The 23,065-nt window shown below is 41.6% G+C and overlaps 1 protein-coding gene and 1 long non-coding RNA gene across 2 annotated transcripts in view; one reads left to right on the forward strand and one right to left on the reverse strand.

Annotated features, from left to right (window-relative positions):
• Positions 1–23,065, forward strand: part of col18a1a (collagen type XVIII alpha 1 chain a) — an 88,394-nt gene that overhangs the window by 62,968 nt on the left and 2,361 nt on the right. Inside the window, exons 5-39 of the mRNA XM_073474124.1 lie at positions 684–755; positions 6,862–6,940; positions 9,897–10,027; positions 10,805–10,831; positions 11,390–11,596; positions 11,743–11,769; positions 11,859–11,921; positions 12,027–12,104; positions 12,211–12,261; positions 12,402–12,524; positions 12,670–12,732; positions 13,154–13,198; positions 13,948–14,079; positions 14,182–14,253; positions 14,548–14,574; positions 15,358–15,456; positions 15,660–15,695; positions 15,828–15,917; positions 16,012–16,044; positions 16,802–16,837; positions 17,792–17,851; positions 17,948–18,025; positions 18,142–18,177; positions 18,282–18,335; positions 18,516–18,587; positions 19,546–19,620; positions 19,895–19,925; positions 20,306–20,359; positions 20,454–20,488; positions 20,587–20,721; positions 21,318–21,480; positions 21,704–21,768; positions 22,020–22,148; positions 22,272–22,304; positions 22,406–22,726. Coding sequence (XP_073330225.1) covers positions 684–755; positions 6,862–6,940; positions 9,897–10,027; positions 10,805–10,831; positions 11,390–11,596; positions 11,743–11,769; positions 11,859–11,921; positions 12,027–12,104; positions 12,211–12,261; positions 12,402–12,524; positions 12,670–12,732; positions 13,154–13,198; positions 13,948–14,079; positions 14,182–14,253; positions 14,548–14,574; positions 15,358–15,456; positions 15,660–15,695; positions 15,828–15,917; positions 16,012–16,044; positions 16,802–16,837; positions 17,792–17,851; positions 17,948–18,025; positions 18,142–18,177; positions 18,282–18,335; positions 18,516–18,587; positions 19,546–19,620; positions 19,895–19,925; positions 20,306–20,359; positions 20,454–20,488; positions 20,587–20,721; positions 21,318–21,480; positions 21,704–21,768; positions 22,020–22,148; positions 22,272–22,304; positions 22,406–22,726 — 2,832 coding nt within the window. The remainder of the gene's footprint in view (positions 1–683; positions 756–6,861; positions 6,941–9,896; positions 10,028–10,804; positions 10,832–11,389; positions 11,597–11,742; positions 11,770–11,858; positions 11,922–12,026; positions 12,105–12,210; positions 12,262–12,401; positions 12,525–12,669; positions 12,733–13,153; positions 13,199–13,947; positions 14,080–14,181; positions 14,254–14,547; positions 14,575–15,357; positions 15,457–15,659; positions 15,696–15,827; positions 15,918–16,011; positions 16,045–16,801; positions 16,838–17,791; positions 17,852–17,947; positions 18,026–18,141; positions 18,178–18,281; positions 18,336–18,515; positions 18,588–19,545; positions 19,621–19,894; positions 19,926–20,305; positions 20,360–20,453; positions 20,489–20,586; positions 20,722–21,317; positions 21,481–21,703; positions 21,769–22,019; positions 22,149–22,271; positions 22,305–22,405; positions 22,727–23,065) is intronic.
• Positions 11,706–23,065, reverse strand: part of LOC141002738 (uncharacterized) — a 104,797-nt gene continuing 93,437 nt past the window's right edge. Inside the window, exons 4-7 of the long non-coding RNA XR_012179648.1 lie at positions 15,616–15,653; positions 15,350–15,489; positions 12,623–12,712; positions 11,706–11,907 (exon numbers count right to left, since the gene is read on the reverse strand). This is a non-coding gene — a long non-coding RNA (uncharacterized lncRNA). The remainder of the gene's footprint in view (positions 11,908–12,622; positions 12,713–15,349; positions 15,490–15,615; positions 15,654–23,065) is intronic.

The following is a 23,065-nucleotide window of genomic DNA, read 5'->3' on the forward strand; positions in this document are numbered from 1 at the left end:
ATTCAAAGTACAAATACTTTGTTACTGTACTTTTTCAGGCACGTGTCTGACTAACCCTAACCCTGATTTATTTTTCAGACAACGTTTTTTCTTTTCCTCTCTACATTTTAACACAAATATCGGTAATTTCTACTCGTTACATTTTCAAAACAGGCTTGTTACTTTAGTTTTAATGCATTTGAGGGGGATTATTGATCATTTATGTCTGCATTTGACGTCCTGGGAATGAGACTTAATTAACAATTAACCGTCTTTGTGGTGCGTTCACAAACAGCTGGGACAAATCCTACTGATTCTACCTTTAAATTTAATACTCTGAGTATACTTTGAGTACATTTCCGAGCCTGTACTTTATTACTTTTACTTGAGTAAAGAAGTTGAATCAGTACTTCCATTTTTCTTTTTTCCCCCCAAATATCTTTACTTCTGCTTGAATAAAGACGACTTAGAAAAGGGGAGATAATGCGTCCACACAGAGCAACAAGAGGTTATGTATGTGAAATATGCATGTTGTCCTAAATTGCTAAATTCCTTTTGAAGCTGACTTAATTTGACCAAGAATTCAAGTGGAGTTCATGAACAGGACAACGCACACACAGTTAAAAGAAGATTGAATAAAACAAATGATGAACATCTTGTGGACATTTTAAATTGAATTTAAAATGTATTATTGGTCTCCTCAGGCCTCAGGTGAAGGAAGCGGCTACGTGGAATCCAGACCTCCAAAACCAGCCGTGGACAACCACAGATGGACGGTATGAAGCAACTCTGTGTTTATTATCGAGCTCTTTGTCTCATTTCATTTCTCGTTTCCCTTCATTATTTTAGCTCGGCTTAATTACTTTTCATTAATAATGGCGTGTTTCATCACAGTTAATCTGTCGTCCTTATTCTTCTTGATGCATCTTTGACAGATTAAGGGTCGGTCTTCCATTTTCTCATTGGAAATTGCACTGGAACCAGATAGGTTTGATGTGAAGTTGTAAATCAAGAGTGCTTTGTTCAAACAGCTGATCAAGCCTGACATGTACACCGGGCTAACAAAGATTATTAACAGCGCTCGGTGCATCTGCAAACCTAGTCATCCCAGTGTTAGATGGACCGCAGATGTCTCAGGTTACTCGGTTTAAGCGAGTGAACACTCATCTCTCAGGAGAGATTAAAAACTGCTGAGTTGACGTCTGGAAATCGAGCTGCTTCTGTCTTATACATTTAGAGACAAAGTCTTTGTACACAGAGAGTTTCCTCTTCAGGACGAGAAAGAAAAATGACCTTGGAGAGTTGAAACGGGACTTCCCCGAAGTTTGGGAGTTAATATTAAAATCCTTCTGGATTTTTATTGCTCTTATATTTTGCTCATAGCTGTTTGAATGGAAAAGGAAAACAAGCAGGAAGAGTTTTGAGCTCTGAATGTCAGTTTTAGCTCAAATACCAGGAGCTTTACCTGGTGTCAGGTGAGGTGTCTGTGCTTTGGATAGATGTAGCTGCAGACTTGTCACCTGGATGAAGGCCAAACCTAACAGATATCACAAGATAGATGACAGATGATAAAGCACCGTGCACACTGGCAATGTTCCACTCACTCACTCACACCAGCACTTTTTATAGAGATCGTTAAACTTAACAAAACAACTGTCGCCCCAGTTTGTATTTTAGGTAGCATGTCGGCATTCTGCCAGCCAAAGAGGCACGACGTGTAACACAACAGCGCCGGCATCCAGTGTGATGTTGGGCGCTGCTTTCTAAACGAAAAGGTCAAAGGAGCTTGTGGAGCTCATCGTCTCTCCAGTTCTCAGACCTTTTGTCTTTTTAAATATCATTTTTGGGGGCTTTTTAGCCAGTTTGCAGACATTTTCGTTGCTGTTCTTCTTCTTTGAGTTAGGTCTCCTGGATGTGGGTTGCACACATAACATATTATCAACATGTCACATCCCTGTCCTGTCCTGCCGCCTCGCCAGCTCGCTCTTTTTTACACAAACATCTATTTCGGTCCTGTGACTTCCTCCACTGCTGCCTCCAGAGATGATCCAACTATGATCACTTCAAATGACAATCAATCAAAACAGCCAAATCTAATATTTCTTTCCATATTGTTCCGACTTCAAAACAAGATAATTATCCCAGTCGACAGATTAAAACGTTTGATTTATACGTTTTCTTCAAACTGTGGATACGTTCACATTGTTTGTGTCATATGGAGCATATCAACCTCTCAACACTACAGCTGATAGCTGAAGATTAAGCTGAGGATACTGAAGATAGCTTTCGAGCCAGAGACGGGATATATTTAACGGGATGTCGGGACATTTGTCACAACATAAAATCACAAATCCACTCAAGGACCTCTGTCGGTCCCATTGACCCCAGTTTGAGAACCCCTACTCTAAATCGTTGCATGTACTTCTGTCTTTTTCGGTGTCTTCCTTCATCTCTACTTTAGTCACTTCCTCTATCTCCCCTCTTTGTCATCCTGTCTTCCTCCCTCTGCTCCCCGTCTCTCTCACACTCACACAATCAGATTCCACAGACACCCACTCACATCTCCCCAACGTCACAGATATCCACGCACCTCCGCCCTGCACCACCACCACCACCGCCTCCTCCTCCTCCTGTGTGCGTGCATGTACTCCCCCTCACAATTATAGTGAAGAGTTAGAAAAACCAGATGTCAATTTGGACTCGATCTGATCCAAGTCAGAGGCCCCCCCCCACCCCCCACGCCTCCAGGCTTTGTTATTCTGACTGCTTTCTCAATCAGCTGTGCACAGGAACTCACAGAGGTGGAAAGAAAAGTTGGAGACGGCGAGGGAGGGCAGGGTCGGGTACCTCAAATCGGAAGTCTCTTCATCGTACTCTGCCTTGATGCCCTGCGACTTTTACAAGGGGGCTTTTTCCATCTGTTCAGCAGGCATCATGTAATATGCGATGTGATGTAAAAGACAACAGCTGGCATCTTAATTCCTACCTGCCGACATTTTTTTTCCATCTGATGGCTGTTCACACAAACCTACACTCTGCATACAATTGTCCGACCGGTGCAATTAAGGCAAGTCCGGGCAGAGACGAGCCAGAGAGGGAGAGTCGTACGAGTGTAGCTTTCCATTTTGTCATCCGAGGAATTCGTGGTGATAGATGTCGAGGGTAGTCGGTCATCCTTAACAGTGTCGCTGCAGGAATTCAAGTGTCCCCTTAAGCATGAAGGCCAGACAGGAAGTGATTCAAGGGCATGATGCTAACAGGGTGGGATGCTAAAGGAGTGTTTCAGGTTGATTACAGCCACTTAGTTGTTGTCTGTAATGACCATCAGGTAAAGAAAGACCATCTGAAGTCTTCATGTGAACAAACGTAAGGCTGTTGTGTATAAATAGTTAAACTATAATGAGAGCTGTAGGCTCGACTTGACTTGGCGACCCATAAATAATAAAAACTGATCTGCTGTATGTAGTCGTGCCTGTTGGAGCTCGGCCAAACTGTCATGAAAAATTTATAGAATAACCACGATGTGTGCAAAGTCTCCACCATGTAATGCAAACTGTCAGCTGCCTGCACCAGAACAAAATGCACAAAAACTATAAATTCAGATTAAAGAAATGAGCCTTTCATTATCAAATTAATTCTACTCTCCTTCCTGTTCTCCTCCCGGCAGCCGTGGAAAGGATCCTGACGTACAGATCGTTTAATTATCTGCTTATTCCTGCTTTTACTTTTACTAGAGTGACTTTTGTTATTATTTAATGCCTTTTCACATGCGTACTTCCTCACTTATTATCAAAAATCAACATTTTTATGTCACACATTCTGTGTTAAACAAGGTGGCAAAGTAGGAAACCACCTAGGTGAGGAATAATATCTAATTAACTGTTTTGTGTATAAATGCTCCGGCAGCTTTAATAGTTAATGATCTGACTGCTGACAAGATAGTTTGGAGAAACTCTGACATAATGCTGTTAAACACAGCCAGCACACTGTGCATTATAATCCTCAGAGTGAGTGAGTAAAGCAGTTTACAGCATAAGCAGTATCAAATGACATGAAAACAACTATAGCGAAGATGCTGACCTCGGAGTTATTTGTACATATTTCCTCCCATTTGTGATTTGGAAAAAAAGACGTGCACAGAGGCTTTAAAATCTGCAATCAGGGCACTCACAGTCCACTTCTACTCAATAAGCAGAACAAGTCAGAGAGAACACATTAAATATATTAAATTACATTTACCAAGAAATGATTAGATGCAACAGAAAGGATCACAATCTGCACAAGTGTTTTTAATTATGAGTCCTGATGTGGGTCTGGGGAAGTGCTGCTGTAGCTCCATAAGGTTCTGTCTTAATGGAGGGAAGGAAAATCCTCACTCAGGTATCCAATGCATCAAAATCTAATTTTCAAAAGTGAAGCTGAGTGCTAAAGGAGCCTTGATTTGACTTTTTTCAAATAAATTCAAAGTACCAAGTGACTGAGTCTCAATGAAACGCTGCAAAATTTAGAGGGAAAAAGGTAAAAATCTTGACTGTGTCTTTCTGCACCTTCTTCCATTTATCATCAAATAAAGGGAGAGTCTAACCTTTTTTTTCTAAACAGCCTGTTTTTCTTTCATTCGTAGGAAAAACACAAAAACATATGCCAAGCTCCCTCTGTGAGATACTCCACAGGGCTTGCATTGAAAAAAGGATTTAAAAAAAAAAACATCCTCTGCTCCGGCAGAGGTGGAATATGTTCATTGCCGAGGGAGCTGCATACCTGCTCTTAGATTCGGGGGGTTGTGTGGTTCAAATCCATCAACACTATGTTCTAAAGAATCGGAGCCTCCCACCCGTCATCCCCGGCTGTGATGGATAGGTGAAGGAGTGAAACAAGCGGGGTATTCTTTATCACATTAATACATATATCAACTTTAGAAGAGTCAATAGTGGTCCGGCCAAAATTCTTAGCATAGTCAGCGCCATGCAACGCGGCGAGGGAGAGAAGTTTCCCAGAGAGGAAACTGGTTAATTATCAACACTGGCTTCACTCGGCCCTTCAGCCGCCCCCCGCTCCTGCATTCTTCATCCCGAAGACTCGTTTGAATTCCACAGGTGACAATCGAGGTGTGTCACCGGTGAAGAATGAGCTACAGGCGGGGGGTATTTGCATTATTCACCTCCTCCCCCCCAGCCAACAATCGCTCCTGTTGCTTCTGTCAGTCCTGCTGTGTTTGTACTAACAGGGGTTTGTAAACCTGTCATCCCTTTGTCCACTAACACACTTTACTATAAAGGATGCACAGTTGTTCTTTTATAAAAGCATAATTTCTTTCTCTATTGTGACAAAATGCAGTCATAAACACAGAATATCTTTAGCTTTATGTTTTGCTTTCCCCTGGCAGAAAGTGCTGATGAAATAATAACGCTGTGTGTGCTTTGATTGACATTAGCTACGTAGCTAACTTAATGCTATGTTGACAGAGGGTTGCCTAGCCTACACAGCTAACAACAAGCTCACAACACAAACAGGGATAAAAGCACATTTACCAACATTCAGTGTCCAGCCTATCTTCTCCCACAAATGAGCTTTTCTCACTGTTACGATGTTTCTGTCTGATTTAAAGCTCCATATAGACAGACACGGCCTGAACAAGCTTCTTTTACATTGTGTTTGGTGATGCACGATAAATATCAGGACATTTTTTATCATTTTGATAAATATCGGTATCGTGAACTTATAAATGGAGCCAAGTTGCTTCAGTTGTGCAGCACTTACACACTCTGCTGGCAGCTCGCTCCTGAAGCTTTAGAGGAAGACAACATGATTTCAATTTACAATACATGTTCTGCAAGAGATCCAAGAGGAGGGGAAACATCTACGAGTTATAACACAACAAATCACATTAAATCATCCATTTTCACTCACTACATCTTTGCCTTTCTCACCCTCGAGGGGTAACCTTCTTTTTAAAACATAAAAATGTGAATTTATCAGTTATCTTGTTTGTATCGGCCGTGAGAAGCAGGCAAGTATCAGGTATCTGTATTCGCAGGAATAAATACACATCGTCCATTTCTAATGGATGACTTGTGACAGATCCCGCCCCGTCTATTATATGAGTGATGACACCAGCGTCTTTCTGAAAAGTTCTCATATTTTCAACTAGAAACTAGAAACAACTGTTAAAAGAAAAAAAGCTGTATGGACATGGAGCCTGAAGGTCCATCCTTCTCTAATTCAACCTTTTTATGTGATAATGGGGGTTTTACTAGTTTAGCTGCAGATTCAATGAGTTGTCCACACACAAATATACAAAAATAAATACCCATAAGGTTAGTGTATGTCAACTGTCTTGTAAATAAACTCTATAATTGTACCCTGGGTGTCGCTGTCACTCTGAGTAAAGACATTTTGCAACTGAGACACAGAGCTGTGTCCCTGCTGGCCTTCATAATGTTCACATAACGAGGAGTTTAGGCCGAGGTACGAGACGTCTGACAGCGACGAACACATAAACTGCAATTACTGACGACAACAACAGTTTGACAAAAAAAGGAAAGAAAAGCTCTTGTTCTGTCCTTGGTTTCTCAGTCTCACGCTGGTGTAGAGCTGGGAAACAGTGTTTTCAGTCAGGAAGAGAGCTTTGACTGCACAAACCGTAAACAGTAGTGCCAATGAAAGTTCTCAAACTTTTTTTGTCGGGATTGTTTGGGATTTCATGTTAACAAGCTGACTTTTTCCCACGCTGTGGCATTCTTCTGACATTGTTTTCAAGGCTCTTCAATGAGGGGGGATACCAGAGGAAACAGCCATAAAATCTACAGCAGGCTCAGTGCAGCTTCCTGTAAATATCATCATCTACTACTCTTTTTTAAATATGTTTTTGTTTTCCTGCAGACGACTCCTCCATCTTCCCGACCCATTCAGCAGCCACCGGTGATCAGGAAAGAGGAAGTGTCAGTTACAAGAGAAACAGGTGAGTTTATCTGGATACAATCAACACTTCCTGGATAAAAAACGGCTGAATTTTGAATCAGATTTAAAGATCACACACAGTCCTTTAGTTGGACCACCATCAGCACTAACTTCAGATGGATTTTTGTGTTTCTGTATTTATGAGCTGCACAGAAGAACAGTTTAACATACTTTTTATCAGCCCTCTTCAGAGTGTTTTTACAGATGCCTTTGGATCTGCCCCCCTTGCTGTTTGTGCACACATCCCTTCATAAATTTTGATTTTTTACTCACAAAGATGGAAAATAGATGCTGTACTAACCCAGGCAGCTGACACGTGACTCAGCTCACCTGAGGGAAATGTTTCTGACAGCACACAGTGTCGCAGGGTTCATGTTTCCTTGAACATGCTTGTCCGATCTAGTCGGAAACAGATTCACTGACGCTTGTCTCCATCTAGTGGACATGAGGATTAATGCAAACTAGAGGTTGGAAGTTGTGAGAAGCACTCGAGTGTCAGTGCAGGTGTTAATAAGTAATGTTCACTACTTAAGGTTCATTTGGAGAAGGATGTTTATACTTAATACTTACTCATTATTTAATTAAGCGATTAATCCAGAGATAATATGAAATAGATTTTTGTTGTCTGTTTTTGCTGCATTTTCAAAAGTTATTCCAGTAGAGGATAAGACAAACTGCCTGGTGTCATCAAATTATCATTAAAGCCACTTGGTGTAAGATTTAAAAATACCGTTGGCGCCATCTGGTGGTAGTGGCAGAAATGACACATCATAAATAATAGTCGAGTTTGACCTACTGTGGCACAACATGGCTTTCGTCTGCAACATAACGTGTATAAACATAATTTGTGGAGCAATGTTACATTTTAGGTGAACCTGACTTAAATAAAGCATCGATATTAACGCTAAATATGAAGATACAGGTCTGTGAAAGAGCGTTTAACAGAACTCAGTCATGATTGGGTGTCAGTTCGTTAAAGAGAGAAAGCAAGAGACAAAAATTATCTTGATTACTTTATCTTCAAAAACCCCCGACTTTCATTATGAAAATTATTCTGAAACTGGGAAAAATATTTTAAAATGTCTGTAAACACCTACTATACTGTTTGTTAAAGGGTAACTCCACCAATTTTACACGTTTGAATGTGGGGAGTACAACTGCATATGTGAAAAAGTAGTATAAAGCATTTTGTGGGTCCAGAGGAAGCTGCATGTAATCTGATCTGCCTCCAGTGATGTCACTCAGTGGCTGCGTTGCATTGTGGGTAGTGGTGGTGCCTACATTACCCACAAGGCAACGCAGCCACTGAGTGACATCACTGGAGGCAATTTATCAGATTACATGCAGCTTCCTCTGGAGCCACAAAAGTTTTATACTTTTTTCACATATAAAGTAATACTCCCTTAAAAGTTACCCTTTTATTAACATGTAGAACAAACAGAATAAATGGATGGATGAGTTTTTTTTAATTGTACGATATTAACCTTATATTTTGCATTTGTTTTAGAGCTTAAGATTCAACCCAAAGATTTGTAAGATAGGGTATTATATCAGTGTAAGTTGACATTTTGTTGGCACTATATGTAGATTTACTTGAGTTGGTTTCAAAACTGTGGCTTGTTACTACAGAAGTGATCACAATAAAGAAAACAAGAAAAAACGTATCATGACTGAATAGACAAAATATCAAAACAGCTTACCTCACGTCCAGGAGGAAACATACTGATACAGCTGCTTATGATAATAAACTGTTTTTCCATGGTGCCTTTCAAAATAAAATACCACACAACAGTAGGTGCAAAAATAGCGAGTCATAGAGAAATAAATTAAAAATGTAATAGAAAAGATGGAATTTATGAGCAATAAAGCAAGAAAGATAAAACAGAACATGAAATCATTTTAATAGACATTACAACATTTTTTCCAAACACTTGTCTGCACAGCTTTTTAACCTGAAGCACTGACTCAGCTGCTCTGATGTTAAGAGGGACTTTGTTCCACATGGATCCATGAAACTGACATGAAACAGTGTGAACCTGGAGACTTAATGTAACACTGTCTTTTGGTTGTGTTCAGCGAGCGACTCCGAGCACGTTTCAGTCTCTGCGGGGTCCAGGCCCGGACTTCCTGGGTCACCAGGTGGGTCGAGGGGGTTTAAAACACAGAGACAAGCATCCGAATCACCTGTGTTTTTTATTATTTCCTTTTTATATTCTCTGGTCTGATGTTCTGCCTGCCTCATGTGTACTCCTCATGCAGGACCTCACATGGATTTCAAAGGGGCACAAGTGCAAGAAAGCATGAATCTTTGTGTTTTATGCTTTTGAGTTCATGAAGGGTGGTGGACATGTTTGTATAGAGGACAAAGAGGACGGAAAACTCAGCTGTAGTTCCCTGAAAAAACATGCAAAGACAGAAAATGGATTTTTTATATCTCTTAGAGAAATATCAAGAATTGGACAAGCAGGACTAGCTGCATATGAGCTGAGCCTAGTGATGCTATGATATGACGTTTAGTTGCATGAGATCTGTTTCTCCATCGCCAAACCCTTAAACTGAAATACTGAAAAAGCTGGACATCATTCTGCGGTGCTTGGCAGCTTTGTTGGAGATCAGCGACATGAAGAAGTGGGCTGCATTTCATACAAGCTCCACTGAAGGTGACACATTCAGTGGGAAGAGTTTAAGGTCAATTCAGCTCACAACAGAACATAAATCTCAGGATGGTCATGCATGCAGGTGTGGGGAAGGTGTATTCAGACATGGCCTTTTAAATTACAGCCGTGCACGCTGGGATTCTCGCTCCATCAAGCAAAGAGTCATTTTCATTTTCCTCTTTTCCCCTCTTCTTTTTGGGTCCTGTTTATTGTTTGGGATGTGGGATACAAGCATTAATCATTTCTGAAAGGTCTTTTCAGGAGGGTATTAATGACTCAGTCCTGTGTCGTTGTTTTCAGGGCCAGACGGGGCTAAAGGAGAAAAGGGTGACCGAGGGGACAGAGGAGAGAAAGGAGAACGGGGTCCAATCGGGCCGAAGGGGGAATCTGGATTTGGCTCGAGCTCACGAGGTGGAGCCCGTGGAGAGAAGGTTTGGACTTTTTCAACTTAGATAGTGAAAAGAAAACTTGTATTAGAGCAGCACACTTTAGTGTTTGTCCTGCAGTTTTGCAGAGAGTTTGGATGCACTGCTGACGCAGGAAAACTTTATTTTAAGCAGATTTGTCCTTTAAGGTTGAGACGGGCACAAAGTTAGTTGTTGTGAGGACGAGCAAGGACAGCAGTGATGTGAGCTGTGAAATCTCCCAAAGCAACACTAGAGGGAGCTGCAAGTCCTAACTGCATGCAAACGTGCATTACGTCGAGCCACTTCTATGTTACTTTGTGGACATTTTGTGTTTTTATTACATTTTGTACATTTAAATATAAGTTATACACATGTGTGTGTAGATCTTTTGTCTTATGAAGCCTAAATGTCATCACAAATCAAATGGAAAATCCTCTGAAGTGACGACGTTGTTACAAAAACAACACACACATATAACACACCTGTCCAAATATACAGTCAACGTACAGGAAAATATAAGTGACTATAAGTAGTGTGTGACACAAACAAGGTGTAAAGAAGCACAACACAGGACAAACACTAAAAACACAACAAAGTTTATATTCTGATTCAGCTCGTGTATATTATGTCGGTTAATGTCATCAGGATTACAGTTATAAAAAGTTTTAGAGGTTGGTTATTTTTTTGTTATACAGAGAGTTTATCTCTGCAACTCAGCAGAATTTCATTTCCACCGGTGCAGCCTCCACAGTACAGACGTTGACACACCGACTCATCTCTGTTTCTTCTTTGAATTTTCAGGGAGAACCGGGGGAGAAGGGATTAAAGGTAAGTGAGAGATCGTCTCATTTTGTGTGGCGACTTTCAGCATTTTGATTCAAGTCGCCTGGAAGTAAAGTTACAGAGATGTTAAATAAGGACTGTTGGTCTTTGTCACTTGCTCCTCTTCAGCATCACTGGTTTAATACATTTATGTAACAGCTGTCAATGATCTGAGCCAGGACTTCTCAAAGTCTGGACCTCAGTCCACATCCGGACGGGGTGGCATGTCAAGCCTGACCCCGCCCATACCTCGTCTAAAGAAGGCTACAATACTTTATGAAGTGTGAATGACATCACTTCGAGATTTATCGATGCTTCCCTCCTCTGCTGTGTAGAGTTTGACACACACACAGTTGGACAGGGACATCATGGTGCATTCAAGTGCACCTTGTAAACTCAGAAATCTGCACACTAATGGTCACAAAGGTTGTTTAACATTTCAACATTCAAATAGGGGAATTCAGTTGTGTTGTGTGTTGTGTGTTGTGTATATAAAAGCTGACATGTGTAACCCCTCTTGTTTAATCATTACCTCAGTTAACAGTTATTCTTCTTTATCTCCAGGGCAGCGCAGGCTTTGGCTACCAAGGAACGAAGGGAGAGCCTGGACCTCCTGGGCTCCCCGGTCCCGCTGGCCCTCCAGGGCCCGCAACAGAGTTTTCGGTCGGCAGTGATGGCTCAGTTTCCTCCAGTGGCCCTGGACCCCGAGGACCAGCTGGACCACCAGGTTCCCCGGGACCCCAAGGACCACCAGGAAATGATGGAGAGCCAGTTAGTAGACTAAGAACTTTTTTTTGTTTTCATTTTTTCTTCTTTTGTTGCATGTCCTGATGAGAGTTTCATCCAAAGATTCAAATATTCAATATTCCAAAATCAAAACTTCTTTCTTACAACTTGTGTTTATTTCAATCTCATAGGGTGATCCTGGTGAGGATGGAAAAACTGTAAGTAGTTTTTTTCCTGCACAACACTCAGAACACCAGTGAAATAATGGAATGATGGATTGTTAAAGTTGATTATTGTTTCCTCACAGGGTCCTGAGGGACCTCCCGGCTTTCCAGGAACCCCAGGTGACTCTGGACCTAAAGGAGACAAGGTAACAAGCTCAGTTACATCGACAGAATAACAGAAAATTAATTCTCAAAACATAAAAGTAGAATTTGTGAAATAGAAATGTCATGAATGAGTCTCGTGCATACAGGGAGACCGTGGAGATGGTCAACCTGGCCCCAGGGGACCCCCAGGACCTCCAGGACCCCCAGGACCAGGACTCAGATCTGTGAGTTAATGTTGACCTCAGTCACATGCTGCATTTTACAAAAACTTATATCGGCACATGACTGCCTGCCTTTGTGAATCATACAACTGATGTCAATGTGTTTCAGACTTTTGTGGACATGGAAGGCTCCGGGTTCCCCGATTTGGACTCTATTCGGGTGAGAAGAACTGAAATTTAAAAAACACAACTCAACATTAACAAACTGTCATAAAGGACATCGTCTTTGTTGCTGTAGGACTGTAAACATCATAGATTACTGTAAACTTAAAAAAAAGATTCTTCTTGTTATTTTTGTAGGGATTGCCAGGCCCACAAGGTCCTCCTGGTCCCCCCGGTCCTCCTGGTCCCTCAACAGCAAGCACAGGATCGAGCTCTGGGGCATTCGGACCACCAGGAAAGGATGGAGCACCCGGTCAACCGGTACGTGTCAATATATTCGTCTCATAGCACCACTAGTGAAGTAATTCTCTAAACCCTCGAACTGTCTGAATCGTAATTAAAATGAGGCACAGACTCACCAAATCAACAACTTCTGTATATCTGAACCAAATCTCTTGGACTCTAGGGCTTGCCTGGTCTTCCGGGTACTGATGGCCTCCCAGGAGCTCCTGGTCCCAAGGGAGAAAAGGTAAAATGATTGTTTCTTCTGGAAATCTAATTTTTAGCATCCCTACTACTTAAACCACAATTGTTGAAATATATGTGTGAGCAGAGACTTCAAATCCAAGCGCCACATCAGCAGTCAACCTGCTGGGGATCCATGTAGTCAGCAGTTGCTTAGTCCCATCTACGATCTGAACAAGCCCTACGTTACGTACTGTAGTGATTTGGGTCGTTATTTGAATGGCTGAGGTTACCGGACTACCCGGTGCTGTGAGATTTGACAGTCTGGTCATTTGCTTTCATTGCTACTGGAACCATGAAAAGACGCTAGCTTTACCGCCCTCTGGTCTGTAATGCAGGAGTAAAGTACGGAGAATTAAAATTTCAGTTCAACTTTCACTGGCGCTTCTATTTGACATGTTTTGTCCTCTTCTTTTCTACACCAGGGGGATTCAGGCGAGCTTGGTCTTCCAGGAGCAATTGGACAGAAGGTGCGTATTTACAGCCTCGATGGTTTCATTGTTGTTGTTTATATCTTAAAGCAGCTGCAGCTTTTCAACAAGACCAATGCTCCAAAACACAATCAAATGCACATTTCCCTCATTGTTGTAACAAGTATTAGAGAGAATTTATTAGTCATAATCCTGAGAACAAGGTACATAAATTCAAGTCTAATTTGGTGGCGTGCTTTCGGGGATGTGTAATGGAGCCCATTCTTGTAATTAGAATGATATATCAACTTTTCATCCAACTATTTCTGAAGCTTCTCTCATCCCTTTCATTTCTCCAGCCAAGCTCCTACCTTTCTTTTCTCACCAATCTGCTGCCTCACTATTTATCCTCCTCCTCCTTTCCTAAGCCTTCCCATCTGCAGGTAACTGGGCTCCAGCACGTCAGCCATCACAGAGGATTTGTGTCTTCTAACAATATGCAAATATTTGTCAAATATCGTCAGCTACAGATGTGACTTAAAAGTTTAATCTGAGTGCCGGATATTGTTTGGTTTAACACGTCTGATTTTGGCCCGAGAACAATGAGCATGGGTGTTTGTGCGGTTTCATTCTCCTACGTGGTACTGGTACTGATAACACGACACACCAGTAGTTTTGTGCAGGATGCATGAGATCCCTGACAATGAGTTTAACAATCTACCCGACCATGGTTTGATGTGACTTACTGAAATCTTTTTGTAAGTTTGTATTTCTTTATTCTTAACAATACTCACCCTTCCATCCTACAGGGAGCTCAAGGAGAACCTGGTAGACCTGGAACTCCAGGAGAGACCGGACTGGCTGGTCTGCCTGGACCCATGGGACCAGTTGGGCCATCTGGACCTCCCGGGCCTCCTGGACCAAGTTATCGTGTTGGATTTGTAAGTTGTCGACACGTTTTGGAGAGTAAAGGGAAAATAAAATGCTACATTTTATCGCAGTAATTTGGGGCTTTGTCATGAAATCTTTGTTGGTGTTTGAAGGACGACATGGAGGGCTCTGGTGGAGGTTTCGGCAACGGACTTCCTGGCGTCAGAGGACCAGAAGGAAGCCAGGTCAGTACTGAGTATTGAAGAAATGCTTCAGGTTATGTGTAAGACGATATGTCCTATTCACAGACAAAGTTTAAAATAAGCAATAGTTCCTCCTCTGGTGTTGAAATGATCTCATGAAAACATTTTAGTGTTTCTATAAAAACAGCACGGCATGTTTTGTCTACAGGTCTATATTTCACATGTCTTTGAATATTTAAAGGAACTGTTCTGACATATTTTAGTAGGAAGTTGCAAATAGATTAGGAAGACATACTCGAGCATGCAAATAACCAAGGAAAATGTGTTTGCTTTCAGGGTCCTCCTGGCCTGCCTGGACTTCCAGTAAGTAACTCATTTTTTCCAGTAATCTGTCATGATCTTATCATCTTGCCCCCCTTTCACCAGTCTTTTTTCTAATTTGAAAGCAAACCATTGGTATTATAAATTAGTGGAAATACACAAACAAGCCTGAGGTACAGCTACCTGGGACTGACACTCTGGTCTCTCGGGCAGAAGCGACTGTTTGTATGTATCCTGATTGGTTTATTTAACATTCAGGTTTGTTACTGGCAGTAGGCTTCTCTGCTGTCATTTGACAAGTTAATTGTATAAGCCATTAGGGTTGAGGAAAATGAGCTGAAGCTTAACTGATTCCTGAGAGGAAATGAGATCCATGCCCCGTCTAAAGAAATAGATACAAAAAAATACAAGCACACAAACGGAGCTGAACAGAACAACAATGAAATAGATAAATGGACATAAAATAAAAGAGAATAAAATGAGAAGTAAACTTGTAAGGCATAGATTCATACAGATTATTGCATTAAGTATAATGCATGAAAATATAAGGAGTGGAAAGACAAACAGCAGTGAGTTTATCCCCAAGTTATTGTGTTACAAGTCTGCACATTCAGCAGAAACAGCAACAAACAGCTCAGGTTTGGTCCACCATCAACACAACAACAAAGATATGAGCAGAGAGTAGCAAGAAGCTGCGCAGAGCTGCAGAGTTGTGTTTTGATATATGATATTTGCCAAACTTTTCACATTATGGGTAGAAATGCTGTTGTAACTTTCTTTTTGAGTGTTTCACTGGTGTAACTTGTGTTGATTGTACCTCTGCAGGGTAAACCCGGGTTCTCCGGTCTGCCAGGTCAGAAGGGCAATGAAGGTTCTGTAGGAAGAGATGGACAGCCAGGTTTGGACGGCTTCCCTGGACCTCAGGTAGAATAAATACTTCCCTCTAGATCTGGAACTCTTGAAAAAAAATGAGAAGTCATAATGTAACTACACAATGTAATAGGAGTTGTGCTTTTATTGTGTTAAATGTTCAATGAATAAGAAGGTCGTTCCTCTCGTCAGACCTTAATGAAGTGCTTTCACCTTTGTTTTAATATCTTTTGCCTCATTCCTCTTTAATTCTACAGGGACCGAAGGGTGACAAAGGTGACAAAGGAGAGACGGTGAATATCATTTTTAACCCTAAACATCTGCTCATTTATACATTATATTCACTGCACAGCAATTCTCGATAAGCCGATCCAACATTGCAACAAGCATCCCTCTCACTTCTGCAAATGTGTGTGGGGTTTCAGGGCGATCAAGGTCGAGATGGAACCGGACTTCCAGGTCCGCCCGGCCCTCCTGGACCACCGGGACAAATCATCTACAGGTCATCTGACAATGTAAGTGACACAAAGCGCAGTGGCAGACATGCAGAGTCGTTACATTTACATTACTGTTACATCTTAACTGAATTCTTCTCTTTGTGTCGTACAGTTGGACGTTGCAGCTGGAGCTGTCGGGCCTCAGGTCTGTATTCATGTTTCCACAATAACAAACACTCTCTGGTACAAATACAACTTATTTTTAAGAGTGTAGATGATAATTGAGTTATTACTACATACATGCAGGGCTGCACAGGCACACAGTTGTCGTATTCACACACGGCTTCCTCCTCATTTTGCCCTCTGTTTTTAAAACGCTCACACTGGTGCCACAGATGTCGCCTTCAAACTTAAATCTAAATGCAGTTGGTGTTACTATAAAGTTCACACGGCTCTCTACATTTCACTGAGCGTTTTACAACACATATAAAATTAATTGTACGCTTGTAATTGTAAACCGTAGAGTGGGCTGCCGACTGAGACATGACAAGATGTTGGACCACATGGTGAAACATACAATTAGCCTAACTATTCTGTGTCCGGGCTGCAACAATGGAAGCTCTGTTCGAAAGACGCATCGAACTTTATGAGAACATGTGATTGTTGTCATCACAGTCTGACCTTTTTTATATGATGCAACCACAAAACATCTGTTTCCATTTTAATACATTATTTAAAGGGCAGCTGTATGTTATTTACTTACGCTTGGTGAACGCTGCACTTATTTCACAGCCTACATTTTAGAGTCAGCTCAGATCAATCAGGACCAGAATCAGATTTGTGTAGATTAGTTATATGTTAAGTCAGTAGAAATAAATGTTTGCATGCTCGTCTGTTGGCAAAACACAGAACACCAATCAAATGAGGCAGTTTGTGAAAATGTTTTATGTTTTCTTACACAGGGAGGAGCTGGTTTACCTGGTCAAGCTGGATTCCCTGTAAGTCTCTCTGCATTACATAAATAATTCACCTTGCCCTTATTAGCACCATAAATGTGCAGTGTATTTATCTGTACATACATAATTGAGGTGTTTGTCTTTGTGGCATTCTTATAAGATTCTCGACAGGCGGTAATTAAAAATACAGGCCTGTTTCCTGCCTGTTGTTGGTCTACATTTATTCTATGTTTGATTACAAGACACTGTACCATCAACATGATTTTGAAGCTGTTATTTTAAGGTCAAGTTACACAGTGTTGCTTTAAAAAGTTAAGTTAAGGCCCTGAAAATCTTTTTTCCCAAATAAATACACTATTTTCAGCTGAAGTTTTAACAGTTTTGGTTATTAGACTGTATTTTCTGTGGGTGGCACTCAGCTTAAAAACTGTGACACCAAGCAGGATTTAACATTTGAATAAAAAAACGACAGATGTTGGGGTGTTTGCTTCTGTTGCTCGTCCAGTCTGAGTCAAATCTGATTGAACCGTACTTGCATTTTGAGAGTTAAACGTTCGATATATAATGACGAAACACATTTTCTGTGATAATTTCACACTTTGTTATGAATATTTCATTCATTTGAGGGGATGTAAGTAATTTCCTTAAACAGTAGGGCGCTAGTTTTTAGAAAGGGTTACTCACACAGGAGTGAAGTGATGTTGGTATAGAGTTTAGAGTAGTAATCTATATTAAGCTTTGGCTACAGAGACGGTTCTTGTGAGCAGGATCAATGGATTGTTAGTTTTTGGTCTTTTCATTTAATTACTGGTTCATCTGCTAATTCCTACACACTCAATATGCAAACAGTCGTCCACTCAGCAATTCAGAAGCTGCACTGTACAGACAAAAACTAATAGAGTGGCTCGTCACACGGACTTGAATTGATCTCGGGGAAACAAAGCCTGTCCTGTTGCCAAACGACTACTCACTCTATTTATTCTCTTTATCCTGCAGGGTCCTATTGGGCCGAAGGGCGACAGAGGAGACCCCGGCCCTGTGGGCTACGGAGTGAAGGTAAAGACTTTGTTATCTGTATGTTCAACTATTAATTTAGTCTTCATTGAGACATGGCTGTAATTGAGTCTGTGTTTTCTCGTTGCTGCTGTTCAGGGTGAGAAGGGTGAGCCGGGCTTAATAATCGGACCTGATGGAAATCTTCTGTCTCTGGAGGGGCTAACAGGTGTGAAGGTGAGTCTGGTGTTCATGTCTAAATGTGTGTTGATTGTCTGCATTCAAGCTTCCTCTGTTCTGCATTTGTACATTTGTATTTAAAACTAACTTGTCTTCTTTAACCATGCCTGCAGGGAGACAGAGGACCAGCTGGACCTGTTGGACCCACTGTAAGTGTTTGAACATTTCCATCTAAGATACCTACACTCACGTACCGAAGAAGTTTTCATTATTGGTTTCACATTGTCTTTAACATCTTGATTTGTTGTTATAGGGCCCGTATGGACCTCCTGGACTTAAGGGTGAAATTGGAATGCCTGGAAGACCCGTAAGTACCCTTCTCTGTGTTCTTACGTTGATATATTTTCATATAAAAGTTAAAACTATTCTGTGTTTTTATTAGAAACCATATATTCATTTTTCCGAACTATTGTAACTTGCTATAGTTTTTACCATTTGTTTCTGTAAAAGAGCAGGAAAATATCAATCAATGACTTTCTCCCTTCAGGGTCGCCCTGGTGTAAATGGATACAAGGGAGAGAAAGGAGAGCCGAGTGTTGGTTCTGGCTACGGCTACCCAGTAAGTGTTACTACTTTTACCACTGCTTTGGATACGGTGATTAACAGTGACACAAGTTAATAAAGACTTTCATTGAAAACTGACCATCTAGCTTTTAATTTAGCTTGTTAGCTTATTTTATTTCAATTGACCCTCATTTAAAGGTCCCACTTGTAAGAAAAGTAGATTTTCGAGTCTCATTCCCAACGTTCTTACAAAAAGGTCCTTAAAGCAGGAAACCTGTCTTGAGATCCTTTTGCACCCAGCTACTTATGTTTTGGTACAACTTATATCCCTTACCTGTTGCACATTATTTACCGTACATACTACCTGGAAGTGGCGATCCAGCTGACAAATAAAATCATGACCCATTTAAATCCCGATCCACAATCTTTTTTTCTAAATTATGAAACTGACTGTGGATTTAAAATAACCTAGATTGTCTCCATTTGCACCATGAAAACACAATACTGCATTAAAGACAGGTTTTGTATTTGGCACAAGCTCCTCATCCACCATGTTCCTCGCTGTAACTCACATTGGATTGTTTTGAAAGAGCTCTGTGTTGTAATTGGTCCAATCAGCACAGAATCCAGTTGGCTCCATCAGTCTATTGGTTTATTCACATACTGTGGATCTGCTAGTAAATGAGGTTGTGTGAAGTTTGGAGACAGAAGTAAAAGGGTATTAAATACTATTATAACTATGATTCTCCGGAAAAGTAGATTGTTGATCCCTTCACCAGGGACACAGAAACACATCCCTGTTTAATTTAACAAATGTCAGCTCTGTACTTCTGCCTCCTCAGGGAAAACATGCAATGTGCACTGCCATTTGTTTTAATTTTAAGTGAGCTGCTGTCATAAATATTGATAGACATTAACATGTATGTACATCAATGCTAGCAATCATTTGTGTCCAGAACATCAAATCACTGTCCGTCTAAGTTAAGTCTAAGTAACATTGTTGTTTTCATCAGGGCGTCCCTGGCCAACCAGGCCCACCTGGACCACCCGGACCTCCTGGGCCGGCCATTCCCATAGATCGCTTCAGTGTGAGTATACCACAACCTCATACCTTAAACTAGATTTTAGACACTTATTTGTTGGAGTTTATGCTACAATCTACAGATAACACTAAGTTCACGCCTCTCATGTACGTAAACCGTATCACATCCAAGTCATTATAGCAGTCAAACGGTCGTGATCCGGTGCTTTCCTTCTGTTATTTTCTGGATAATTTAGCAGAAACCTGAGATAAAACCTCTCGTTTACTGTGGCTCGAGCTTGGAATTGCTTAATTGAGCATTTTGTTCTCTCTGCTCACAGCGCTACGATGATGCTTCAAGGAATTACCCAGGTATGACCTCCAACACACAGCTTCTTGTTTTAGCACCGATACGTAACACTGTAAGAAAGAGAGGGATTACAATGGAGAAGTTTAGTAAACGTGCCAGTCAAGGAAGAGAGATTTAGAAAAGGTTTAAAGTGTCTGCAGAGATAAACAGTTCTATCTTAATTTCAGTCTGATCCAGCTGCCTCAGCCTGAGAGGATATACACTCTATTGTCAAGAGATTAAGCTGTCAGGTCTTACTAGATTTGAAGAATGACTTGATAAAACACAGAAGACATCACTATCAATGACACGGGGTGCTAAGAGTTTTTCAGCGCCAATGTCAGACACAGCTGTGAGATACTGTTTTTAACTCACCGATGATAAAACTTATATTCTGTTGTAGCGACCAAAGGAGAGAAAGGAGAGCGTGGTGATCGCGGTCTTCCAGGAATCCCAGGTAAATCCTAGTTTGCATTAATATCTACTGCACTGCAGAAGTTTTTCTCGTGAACTAAGAGTACTAAATTACTGAAACATCTCTGTGTTTCCAGGAGCAGCCTCTAATTTCGACATTTACGCATTCAAGGTAAACTATCGTATCACTACACCCGCTGTCAGTTTCATTAGTGTGTTGGACGTACTGTAAGAAGAGTTATCTTCATAATGGTGACCTTTTTCTGACAGAATGAACTGAAGGGAGAGCGTGGAGAGCAAGGTGGGAAGGGAGAAAAGGGAGAGCCTGGCGGTGGATATTATGACCCACGTTATGGAGGAGGAGTGCAAGGTCCACAAGGGCCTCCTGGCAAACCCGGCCTGCCGGTGAGTTCTGAATGAAACATTCGTCATATATTATTGGTATCAACCGAATGAAGCCAACACAGAGGTGTCAAAAACTGCAGTCAGTCGAATGGCCACTTGAGGTTGGCGCCGAAAGCGAGTCAATCCCCATCGAGCCCCATTTAAAATGCCCAAATTTACAGCAGAGATAAACATGTTTACAGCCTGGTACGAAAACAGCTTTGGTCTCTATAGCTAGCTTCCCAATTCATGACAACTGGAGGGGTGATACATTGGTGTATATAATTATATTCAGGCTTTGAGTGACAGCTAGCTGTCTAGCCAACTGCTCACAACCAGGCTTTATTCAGGCTGCCTCATTTTTGGATTAACTGGAGTTGAAGCAGAGTCAGGCGCTGCCAAGATGCCGACGGCTGAGGCCACCGACTGAGCTTCACAATGGCTTTTCAAAAACCCGTAGTTGACGTCTCAGAAGCTACGCCCATGTTTTACACAGTCTGTGGTGTGAACGGCCCAGATGTGTGGATTTACCTTTATAGTGAGCACATGAGTTGTTAATACACGACAGTTTGAAAAGTGATGTTCCTGCTAACTTGGATTGTTCTCTTTCATGTTAGGGTCCAAAGGGAGATCCGGTAAGGGGCCCTCCTGGACTCCAGGGGCCACAAGGGCCTCCAGGGGTTGGTTACGATGGGCGGCCAGGTCCTCCAGGACCCCCTGGACCTCCAGGACCCCAATCTCCCTCACTGCCCGGAGCTGGAGCATACAGACCCAATCACCGTAAGTGGCTTTTTCTTTGATGGAATATTATTGATATCTCTAAACTCTATAATCCTGAGGACATTTTGAAGAATACATTAAATGTAGCTTGTGATATCTTTGGGATTGTCCCTCCTTTAAGTAGTGTGGAGGTGACGTCAAGCCAATGTGAATGTGTGCACTTGATGACCACTGGAGTCGTTCATAAGCCAAATCATTAACCAGCTTTTGTTTTCATTTAAAGCTGTCAGTGTCCCCGGACCTCCTGGTCCTCCTGGTCCACCTGGAAGTCCTGCTCTCTCCTCTGGGGTAAGTGCCATCACTGCATTTCAATAATCCTCTAACTGTCACTATGTTGTTGTTCGGCTGACACTGAGACTAAGTTATGCCTAACGATCGGTCTGTGCACTAAAACAGGTCAGGCAAATTGATCACGTTGCATTTAAAATACATTCACCTGAAGAAGAAGAAATAATTTTAAGAGCAACTAGCAGCCATGTATTAGTGATTTCATTTACGGTCTACAAAAGCTAAAAACTTTGTGTATTCATTTTCCACAGGTCAACATTTTGAGGTCATATGACGTCATGATTGCTACTGCCAGACGTCAGGCAGAGGGCAGCCTCATCTACATCATAGACAAAGCAGACCTCTATCTGAGAGTACGCGATGGACTGCGACAAGTCATGGTACAGTACTTTACTTTTACCTGAACCATAGAGCTTCAATACAGTTAGACTTTAAATCTGCTGCTGTTATCAAAGTGAACTGAGACGTCAGTATTTAATAAAAAGCTTGTTTCCTCCCCTCAGCTTGGAGAGTACAGTCCCTTCTTCAGAGATCTGGTAAGTTCGCCAGAGGAAAAATCAAAAATAGAATAAACATATTTTGCCTTTTGACTTCCACAGACTGTTTAATGTTTAATTCTCTTTAATTTCCATTAAAGGAGAACGAGGTGGCAGAGGTCCAGCCCCCTCCTGTGATCCTGTACCCTCAGTCCCAGGACCAGTCTCAGAACAACGGCGCTGGACATTACTCTCAGGGTGGCTCCTCCATACGACCCATCGAGCCTCCACCTCACCCGCCTGTGGAGCCCAGATACCCTCCGCAGTATGACCCCAGATTCCCAGACCCGAGACACACGGGTCAGACAGATGGAGGATTAGCCACCCAGCAGACTGAGAACAGATACCCTGTCACTCCACAGCGGAGGCCCAGCCCACCTGTAGTGCAGCCTGTTAGCCACGTGGACGCATCAGGAACAGGAGTGAGTATTTTTATTTTTATTTTTGGCTTTTTTTGAATCCACGAGGCTACAATTTGGATGATCAAGAACACTTAAAAAAAAAAACTATGAAGATTGATTATTTTTATGAATTCATGTTGATAATTTTTTACAAATTAATCGAAGTAAACAAAAATTAATAAAACAAACTTTGCTGAGGACCCGTCTACATATTAACTAACTAAACAGAAAGTCTTCGACAAGATGGATATGACAGGAACGTGAGAACGTTTGCATTTTACGAACAGCACCTGAATGCATCATGCAGAGCGCAGTCAGCTTTTTACTATGGGACGACGCAGCGTATGAACGAGGTCAAAC

This window comes from Pagrus major, chromosome 9, assembly GCF_040436345.1.
Source record: "Pagrus major chromosome 9, Pma_NU_1.0".
Lineage (NCBI taxonomy): Eukaryota > Metazoa > Chordata > Actinopteri > Spariformes > Sparidae > Pagrus > Pagrus major.